Consider the following 11176-nt stretch of genomic DNA (forward strand, 5'->3'; position numbering starts at 1 on the left):
CAGAAGGTCCCATCAAGCAATCTCAGTGGGAGTAGACAGCCAAAGCAGGGGTCTTGGAAGCAGTAAGTTTTCAAGAACAGGTAAAATCAGAGGACTGGAAGATGAGAGGTGTGTGTTCTCTGAGAGAACAGATATGCAGGAGAAGCTAACACAGAATGTGCAGATGGAAAAGGGAGGAGAAGCAAGGTTAGATTGGTGAACAGACCATGATTTAGGGGCTATGAATTCCAGGCTGAGTTAATGATGGTGGAGGTAGGCAGCAGAACAACCAACACCCACTGTTATACAGGGAGATGACACGGTGAATTAGGACCCTTGGAGAACTACCATTAAAGGTATAAGCACTGTTTCTGAGAATCAAAAGCAGAAGTGAACCAGGAAAAAAAGTATTTACAAGATAGAGAAAAGGATATGAAACTCAAAAAAAAGTTTGGGATTAGATGTGGAAAGCTAGAAGTTAATATTATCAATTTTTATTTACTAGCTTTTTCCCCTCTGGTATTCTTTGGTGCCCTATTCTTCCCACAAATCTTTTGACTTAATATTTACATTAAAAAGAAAAAAATGAAATTAAGTCATCTAATAAGAAAACTGAAGCAAAAAATTGTGTTCAGTTTCGCCTATGGAGTACCACTCTGGGCCAAGAGCCGGCCTCAGATACAAACATGGGTGTGTATGGTTCCCTCTCTCCCAGAAGAGAGGGACGTGTTAGCAGATATCGTCAGGAAGGTGATGACAGTCACACATTCAAGGTTTAGAGATAGTCCATGACTGGAAAGGCACAATGGGTGACGGACAGTCCACAGTGCAGTTCCATTAGGGTATAAAAGCCAGTGGTTTGGAACAGGAGGGCATAATCTAGGTCACTGATGGCGAACTTATGGCACATGTACTACAGCAGGCTGTCTGTCATCACTGAAAGCTCGGAAAGGTTCGCCATCACTAATCTAGGTGAAATGAAAATCAAAATGCAGACCACATAGTAAGTGTGGCCCATAAGGGAATAGGATGTGGGTCTCGAAGGTGGTAGGGAAAGGAGTTCCCAGACTGACCACTCATGTGTCTGGGCATAAGACTGGCAGGGCTGGCTCTTTCCCAAGGGATCTACGTAGGTCAACCACGAAGGGAGGCAGTATGACCTCAGCTAGCAACCCCTGATTTATCTACAGGAAGAACAAAATGCCTATAAGCCTATTTTCTTACAAGTTCTTACAACATAAGAAGACTAAATAAATAGTTGGTCTATTAATTTCATTGAAAAGAAATTGGAAGGTTTTTTCTTTATGTTTCAGTGTGTGCTTTTAATATTTACATTACTTACATTATTCTCATATTCTTTACACCCCACTCTTGTCTGTCTTACTTAGGAATTCTGTTGTGCAATGAATAGATCCAGACACATGTAATAAACTACCAGTTTTCATGAGGTATTGAACCGCTCCAGCTGCAAGAATGGGCAAGTTTGTTTGTGCAAGACTTGCTATGAGGAGCCGGACCCCAGACTATTCCTGAACACTGTGATTTGGAAAGCTAATGTTCTAATATGGGAAGAAACCTATTTCAATCCATTTACCAGTACAATGTAGGAATTATTTTGCCAGTGTCATTTTTAATTATTCAATAATATTCAAGCATTAAGTAATCATATTCAAAATGACCCTTCTTCAAAAAATTCCCGTTTCCACTTATTCTCTATGTCCTTCATAGCATCATGACTTTGACAGAGTATTGAACTCATAACACCTCAGACCGATTCTATTTTTAAGAAACCTCTCTGGAAGAGGTTCTATAATGTCTCAGTATTCTTTCAACATTTAATAATATATATTGGGGCTTGGGATTTAGCTCAATGGCACAGCGCCTGCGTGGCAAGCGCAAGGTCGTGAGTTCAATTCCCGGTACCAGAAAAAAACAAAACAAACAAACAAAACTAATATGTATTGTCAGAAAAATTTTCCTCACACTGGACGTAATTCAATTCTTCTTATGCATTCATTGGGGAAAGGGGCCTGTTTGTGCCCACAAGCTCTCATAACAGCTATTATTTATTAAGCACTTACTCTGTACCACGCACTGTGAAAAAAGCTTCTACCATTATCTTGTTCAGTCCTCATCTTACGATTACAAAGTCAGTGTTCTTGTTTTCACGTCTCAGAAGAGGACACTGGAGCTTATGGAGGGAAACCATGCCTAGGACCTCACCAGGAGGAAAGGCAGGAGCTGGGGCGGATGTGAGGTCCTTCCCTTTTGTAACCATGAGGCGCTTAGCTAGGCATAATGCCTGGGCACTGCCCTTACTATTCCTCAATACGGCTGACCCCAAATTGACCATGGCTCAGATTTGTGTTTCCCAGACTCCATGACGGTGAAACAGCAATATGCATTTAGAAGAAACCACATTTGCAATGTTGAATTCTGTTTTCTCCTAATGCCAGGCGGCAGCATCCAGCCCCAGCCCCTCGTCAGCCACGTGATCACAGATATTCTGAAGGTCACTGTGTTGCTCCACTTTGAGATTTATCAGGGCAGGTATATGGGCTGTATCGTCACTCACAGTAGGTTTATTGGGATGTAATCCCATCATCCATCAAAGAGCGTCTGTAATTGCAGTCTAATCTTCTGAACAATTCAATCACCTCAATTCCAAAGCCATCTCAACATATTCCAAGTCTACTTAATGGGAACACATTGATTAAGCTTCCTAATAAGAAACATTTGATAGATCTTAACTTCTGCACTCCTATTTTAGAATTCTAATTCCATTAACTTATTAGCAACAGTGTCGTCTTTCACCTAACTCATGTCTAATAACCCCAAAAGCACTTCTAAAAACACAGGCTGGTATTGAAATTCCCCTAGTGCATATAGCCAAAGCCACTGCCCTTTCACACTGAGTGGGTTATATTTTAAAATAGAACTAAATATTACACTCATATACAGATATGTGTCACAGCCACCACCTTAAAAAAGAATTGGCTGGATTTCATTTAATGTAATTATTTTAATTTTATATAAAATACTTGTGTCAAATATGAAATTACAAAACAAGAAAGGAGAAAAAACAAAGTCGAGATTCTACCACCTGAATATTTTTCAGAACAAATTAAAACAGAAAATTAATTACCTTACTGAGCAGGCTTTTATTTCATACTTAACTGACTTTTTCATTAGACCATCTGGAATACAGAGCTTCTGATCTGAAGCAATTGCACATTAGCTCATAACTCCCAGGCATGTGTTCCATGCATTCTGAGTGCATGGATATTGCAGATCTTTACTGCCTTCACCATCTCTTAGGTATATATACTTGGTACCCAAAAATACAATAAAATATTGATGGAAATTACTTGAACTACAAATACAGCAATTGCTATAAATCTTTTATGAGGAATTTGAGCTCAGCCTCAGATAATCTTTTATCAATGTGACAAGTGAACTACCGGAAGTAATATTATGCATTCAACTTCCCACAGAATTTTCATCCACTCACAGTTTGGTCAATAGTGATTACTTCAAAGGGAAGACATATAAGTCACTAAAGGAACAAGGGGCTCTTATGAGAATGATCTGTGATCTTCCACTTACATCACCAGCCATAAAAATTCTCTTTAGCTCCCACCCCAGGCCAATTTCAAGTCAGCAGAGATAAGCATAGTGTCCAAAGACTTGCTAACTTTTACAATGGCCAACAGACAAGGAAGGAAAGATTTCTAGATCAGTGACGTTATAAACATTCTACATATCCCCTAGAATTGTCAAGATTTCTCTGTGAAACAAACAAAAGCCTTGTTATTTTTCTGACACAAATTTCAACCAGTAGTTGATATAGTATTTGTACTTATTCCTTTTTCTTTCTCTTCCAACTTTTATGTACTGAAACAAAAGGTTCAAATTCTGTTAAATTTGTTATGCCACATCTCACAGTATAAGTTTTCAGATAACAAATATGACGAACACTTATCCCAAGTAACTTCATACCACAGAATTGGGTTGCACAGGAGCATAAACTGATTTTACACAGAACATTTGGAGGTGGGAAAGGACTTGTGTTTGGACTAGTGAACCCTTCCTCATCTGAAATTTTCCCACAACCTCAGAGCTCTAAAGGCCTAATTCCTGGACACTGGTTATTGCCACTCTGAGCAGACATCGAGGGAACAGCTCTTGGTGGATGCAGCACAGCTAAAATATCCCTGGTAGGACTTCTACCACTGTTATGGTTTGTTTCTGGGTGTCCCCGCAAAGCCTCATGCGGTCATGGGGCAGGCTTTTAGAGTTTGACTGATTGTGGGTGTGAGAGCTATACCCACCCTGGGGTGGATAGTTTGCATATGTAAGGGGAGAGGAAGAGGTTGCTTGCCACCATTCCTCCCTTTTGTGCTTGTTGTTTTTGCTGTGTTCTGCCGCCATGAGCTGTAGCCCTCTGCCATGTGCCACTCTGCCTTGTAACCTGCCAATATGGACTGAAAACTCCACAAACTGTAAGCAAAATAAACCTTTCCTTCCTTAATTTTGGGTGTCAAGTACTTTGTCCCAGCCATGAGAGAAAAGTAACCAAGACAACTACCAAGACTTTTAAGCAGTGCTTGTAGAGGGGTAGTAGTTTCTGGGTCTTCTACTAAAGCCTCCTCTGGTCTTGAAAGAATTCTTTTGAAGCTGGGGAGTCTATACCCTTAGTCTATATTTACAGAATTTTACTAGCTCTCCATTATGGCTTATTCCTATATATCCCCTCAAAGCCTCATGTGCCCATAAATGGAGCTTTGGGGAATAGGCTGGATCATGGGTGTGTGATACTGGATTATGGGTATGATAACTGGGTTAGTTCACTGATTGATTTAGCGTAGTTCTGGGTGTAGAAGATGGGAAGGCCCATCCTGGATGTGGGCAGCACTAACCAATAGGCTTGTAGCCTGGATGGAATAAAAAGGGAAAGGGAAGTTAGCTGCTCCATGATTCCTATCTGCACTGCCAGGGCCTGTTTTTCCTCTGCCATATTGCCCTGCCTTGGAACAGCCAACAATGAACCTGTATAAACTATAAGCTACAATAAACTTTTCTTCCTTTAATTTGTGGGTGTCAGGTATTTTGTCCCAGCAATGAGAAAGTAACTAAGACACTCTCTCAGGATAACTAGAAGAAAAGACACATAGAGGGGTCTCTGGGCCACTCTTGCAGGGACATCATGAACCTATAAACCTGTCTCTCAATCAAGGAGTACCACTTAGGATGCTTATTCTATTCAAATGAAGATGTGAATCTGTACCTGAATGTCCACACTTTCAGTAGTGTTTCATAAAAGTCTTTTAGGTTTATTAGATTTGCATGTATTTTTCAGAAATTAACTGTGGTTCAGCTTCTCTACTACGAGGTTTCAGATATTTTCACAACTAACACTTGGATAGATATTATTTTAAATTAAAACAACAGTGATAGAAACTCCCACCTTACTGAAATAACAATAACTAAGTTTATTCCCTAGAACTAGATTCTCCAGCAAATCTGCTTCTGAAGCTTTGGCTTAGAAAATACATTGACCAGTTTAAATGATAATGATAATAATATTCAGGTCGGGGCTGGGGATGTAGCTCAGCGGCAAAAGCGCCTGCCTGGCAAGCGCAAGGTCGTGAGTTCGGTTCCTGGTACCGGAGAAAAACCAAAAAAAAAAAAAATAATAATAATATTCAGGTCATAGAGAACCATACTTAAGCACTTTCTTGAAAGCAGTCTTTCCTATTCAAATTTAGTCAGGGTATTAGGAAAATATAGCTTTTGGGTTCCATGGTCCATTATTCCATTTGTAGAATTATAGAATTCCAGACCAGACATGGTGGTGTGTGCCTGCACTCCTGTCTACTCAGGAGGTCAAGGTAAGAGGATCACATGAGCCCAGGAGTATGAGACCACTTGGCCCAACATAGTGAGATATGACCTCAACAAAACAAAACTCAAATAAACCAACAAGAAGTAAACCAGGATCACATAATTTTAAACAGGGATACATGTCTTTGCAAATTAGAAGGGGACCAAGAGACAGAGAGAGGGGGGAAAAACGGAAAAGAGTCACATGCCAAGTTGCCACAATGAATGTAATCACTAGGTATTGCAAAGATGTATTAATAAAAATAAGCTTTAAAAATTATAAAATTGGAAGGAATCGAGCAATTATCTAGTCCAATATTCTTATTTTACACATAAAAAATTTGAGGTCATTCTTTATATGTGTACCCAGGTGAAATTGAAAGTATAACTCAATGTAATTACATATATATATATATACTTCTAAGGTACCTGAAAATTGATTTCTAAAGTCACAGAAGCTTGAATTGTATGTGCCCTCCACATACACATGCCTGTGAGATAACGGGACACTACTGAAGCCAAACTTGTCTCCAGAACCTCTGACTCAGGCAGAGGGAAAAGAAAGATCCCACATCAATCAGACTCTAAGCATCTTCCAGAAGGGCTTTACCTCAGCTAGCTTCATACCAGCAGGGCACCATCCCACAGCGGGTATTTTCTAATGCATTTCTAAAACGTTGCTTGGCTTCACGTGCTGTGTGGTTGAATGAATGAATGACTGCTCAGAATACCAGCTCAAGGATGAAAACAAGTGAGAATCTGGCAGCGCCTCCTGTTACAGAAGCCTGGAGCTGAGTTTTGAGGTGTTTATCTGCACTTGGATTCCCACTGGTTTGTCACCGCAGAGTTTTTATCTGAGGTCCTCACCAGAATAGGAACCACTTTAGAGTTTCCATTCTGAATGCTCTAAACATGTGCTGGCAGCAACCCAAGAGCAGCACCCCTGTAGGAGAACCTGCCATTAAGTGAAGGCATCTCCAACCTGCACCACCACTTACATGCTCCTCCTCCATTTTCCACTTTAAGCTTCTCTTACCACAAAATCATACAGTCATCTCAATAAGGCAGTCCTGTGTGGGACCCAAACAAGCCCGAAGACTGGCTCAGTCCCCACACATTGCTGGGTTCTCCCCAATTTTCCTAGTTCCAGTGAAGTGGTAGAAACTTAGACATCTCACCGTCCAGATGATCCACATAACAGTACACATCGTAAGTTTCCAGAGGAGAACGGAAGCCATAGGTTCTGACTCCTTCCTTCCCCATCATATCTCCAAAACAGCCTTCTCGGGGAACTCGGATAGGGTACCTGGGAAAACGAAGGGGTTAATAAGTGCCACTTCCTTCTCATTCCCAGATGACGAATTACTGTGTGGAGCTGGAGCTCTCACCTAACAGTCTGATCAGACAGCCAGCCAGCGTCACACTGCTCAAAACCATCTTCATAGGCAGCAAAGAGCTGCTCTGGGGTTGCTATGACAGCTCCGATGTCCACACAAGCCTTCTGAGCAGCCTCAAAGTTCAGCGTGTATCTGCTGGTGGCTGCCCTGTAGTGAAACACAACCCCTGCAAACACAATAGCCAACAATTACAAGTGTGTCAATTTCCCCTGGACTGTGCAAAACTTCTCAGTGGAGCAACATACCAAATCAACTGGTGATACTAATGATATTGTCCTAATCATTGTATTGTACAAAAATCACGTTCATTTGTAGAGCTCCCTAAACACCTTTCCCCTAGGTATCCCACACTGCTCCTTTAGAACATTTTCCAGCTGGGAACTTTCTGGTACCATGTGCACAACCCAAGAGAGACTGAAGTCACTGAATCCCAAGTGTCAGACTGCTGTCTCAATTACAAGCAGTACTTGGGCTCCTTTGGGCATGCTGAGCATCTATATGGAGCAGGTTCTTCAGAAAATACAAAGGGTTAAGAGAGTCACAAAAACAGGACTTCATCATCTTACCCAAGGCCAGCTCAAAAAAAGAGCATAAACTAGTGACCCACCCCATGGAATATTTAGCAAGGTCACTTTCTCCAAACATGAAACGCCGGAGACTTTCAGAGCAGTACACTGGGGTGGAAAAGACACAGACTGTACATTAAAGAAAAGGCTTTTTCCAACACTAATTTGTTCCAAGTCAAGCTCTGAGAGCTTAATTTCCCCACCCTTAAGGTAGAACTAAAAATTACTGGTTATTTGATCGATCTAAAAGTCTAATTAGGTAAAGGATAAAATGTTGGGTAGACAACTACGTACTACCTAAATGTTTATCATTTTTGCACGTTAGGACCCCTGCTAGGACAGATGAAATGTCACATTTCTATGTCAAAGGTGACCTGAAATAAAATGCTCCAGCTCTCCTGAGTAGAAGCAAAGTGTCCTGGATCTTGCCTCAAATTCTACATTACTGCAGTTTAGGAATTGGTTAAACTAGAGGTTTTGACCTGTGCTTCAGAGCCAAGGAGTTGTCAAATGGGTGAAGAGCAGGGTGGAGCTTTGGGGCCGGACCCCTCTTCCCATCTGAGCAGCAGGATTTCCATTCTTAACTGTAGTGAGTATCACGACTCGCTCCACAAAACAAAGTGAGTCTAACTAATGCACCGCAGAAACCACCAGAAAATGGAAATTGAGGCAGTTGGGCCTTCTGGATGAAATTTTATTGAATCCTATCAGTTAAAAACAAAACCTCTATTGTTCTGTTGCTGTCATTTGCAGTGAATTCTGCTGTCTGAGATACGTGTTACTCTCCTTCTTTTTATTCCCCATAATTTCTGGGCGTTTCCAGCAGTCTGTCCTCCCAGTCTGACTTCTAGTTATCAGGCCGTCTCCAGCACAGCCATCTTCAGATTCTCTTTCTGCCAAGACATGTGTGCGCCAGTGGGGGACAGATTAGCACCTCAGAGATCATCACCTGTGTCCCTACTGAGAGCAGAAGTCCTTCCTGTGTGGCCACTAAGCAGACACCCTGGTAACTCACACCCATTTGCCCTTTTCTCACCTTTTATGAGTTAAAATAATTGCCAAGTGCCAATTTCTACCTCTCTAGAGCCTAATGTCGCCAGAGAGTAAATGTGATGCATTCCGAAAGTATGTGAAGCTTAACATGATGGTAAGGCTCAGGCAAGAATCTTCTCGGTCTTCGATCAGCTTGGTATTGATCAAACTTCACATACTCTTCTTGGTGATTACAAAGCTCCCAGGAGCACTGAAGACTGTTACAAAAAGGGACCGGGGGTGTCTCGACCAAGGCAGGGGACATCGCTCTGGCTAAGTATCTGCAGTAGTTGGAATAATCTGAAGACCCCATGTGGCTAAGGAGATTAAGTGGAGAATTTGCATTGTTTCAGAGGGGCAAGGGGCAAGTCCGTTGCTAATTCTTTAATGATGAAAATTTGTAAAGAGTTGTTAAAGTTCTTTGGGGACTTGTAAAAGACAGAACTACATGACACAGTGTTACAATCTTAAGTAACTAAAGGGTATGATGAAAAAGTTAGAAGAACCCAGGAAATTTAGTAGACACCTGGACAGCAAAAAACTAGATAGACAGAGAGGAATGAGAGGATTTGAACATAAAAAGATGCTCAGTAAATTACTTTGCTGTTGCATCTGAAATTCAGAGTATTTCCTTTTGGCTAAACAAGAAAGAGTTTCAATAAAATCCTCTGTATATATTCTGAGAGGTAAATATTTTATAGGAAAATGGAGGGTTGTACGAAAATCTGTTCCATCATGTCTGGGTTTAGAATTCTGCTTAATAACTTGCCAAGACATTCTGCTTCCAAGAGCTATGGCATTATGTCTGTGCCCAATTAAAGCAATTTTTCTTTGCTTTGTCTCCCAACTTAAATTCAAGTGACATAAACCACCACTGAAAGGGGGGAATAAAATGTCTCACTGCAAGATTCAATGGGTCACAACTGGTGTATTAGTCTTGAAATTTTTTAACTGAGCTCTTGCTTTGAACCAACTTAAATATTTATTGAGTCCCGGCTTTTCTCAGGACACTATAGTATGTACCATGGTACTTACGAAGGATCTTATTGGTTGACAAAAGTTAAGGTGAAATCTACGTAAAAGTAAACTCAAAGACTGTAGTAATCACTAGCAGAATCCAAGAAAGGGAGAAAGACTCTGTGTGTACATTTAAACTTGTGTATTTATACACACAAGTACAGACACACATATGTAAAATTAAAACAAAATGTAGATCGGCATGTGTAGTCTTGCAGATTAATGAATAAATCTCAGCCCTAAAGTAATGATTACCTAAGTACCACGTTTGGAGGTATTCAGTATTTCCAGTAAGAGGTATGACTGAAAAAGTCAATGAATGTTTAAATTTTTAAAAATTTTACTACTGTGAAAGACACTGTCACAGGAATCCCCCTCAAAAACCAGCTCCCGCAACACAACTGTGTCCCTCCTCACTTACTCACCAGGGCTGGCACACTCTGACTTCGGGCTCTTTCCCAAAATGAAAATGATCATAAAAGGGCAACATTTTCGATTGATCAGGCAGCCATGACAGTACAACTAAAAACACAAAAATGGACTCCAGAAAAATCTCATAATAGCTAAGTCTTGGATGCATGAACATATGAACGGATAAAGAAAGTGTGGTATTCATACATAATGGAGTACTACTCTGCCATAAAGAAGGATAAAATCAAGTCACCTGTAGGAAATGGAGGCACCCTGAGAACATAATGTTGCATGAAATAAATCAGATGCAGACTTAAACTGCAGCTTTTCTTATATGAGAAACCCAAAGTATAAACAAATAAAAAAGCCAAATAAAAGATAAGAAAGGGAGACAGAGCTTTTGCAAAAGGGAAGGAGACCGAGAGATGGAGGGAGAGGGGAGAGAGAAAAGAGATGAGAAGAAAAAAAGAATGAAAGGCACATGCACTGACTCCCTGTGAAGAATGTAACCAGTTTCCACACACCCGGACTGACAAAAATAAAAACCAAAGAAAGTGGCAAGCACTCGGGTGAGCGCGTTGGAAGCCAGGAGAGATGCACAAGATTGTCTTTGCCTGTGAGTGACCTTTAGGTTATCGCCCTGCAGTCGCGCAGCTCTGCAGGCTCCGGGGCTGCACAGCTGGGCAGCTGCTGCAGGGAGCTCCGCCTGTGAGCCCCAGCGTGGACAGGCGTGGGGCTACAGTCCTGCGTGTGCAGCTCACACCCCTCCACACCCAGCACCCATGCCACGCCCATGCCACGCCCATGCCACGCCCCACCACCCAAGCCACACTCCCCGCCCCAACAACCACACCACGCCCACCGCCACGCCCACGCCCCTCCCCTCGGCCA

General features: G+C 41.5%; 1 protein-coding gene across 1 annotated transcript in view; it reads right to left on the bottom strand.

Moving 5' to 3' along the window:
- Vcan (versican) overlaps positions 1-11176 on the bottom strand; it is a gene marked incomplete in the record, with an annotated part of 110836 nt that overhangs the window by 81167 nt on the left and 18493 nt on the right. Inside the window, 2 exon segments of the mRNA XM_013513017.1 lie at positions 7041-7168; positions 7251-7425. Coding sequence (XP_013368471.1) covers positions 7041-7168; positions 7251-7425 — 303 coding nt within the window.

Source organism: Chinchilla lanigera, unplaced genomic scaffold (genome assembly GCF_000276665.1).
Source record: "Chinchilla lanigera isolate Chin_1 unplaced genomic scaffold, ChiLan1.0 scaffold00017, whole genome shotgun sequence".
In the NCBI taxonomy this organism is placed as follows: domain Eukaryota; kingdom Metazoa; phylum Chordata; class Mammalia; order Rodentia; family Chinchillidae; genus Chinchilla; species Chinchilla lanigera.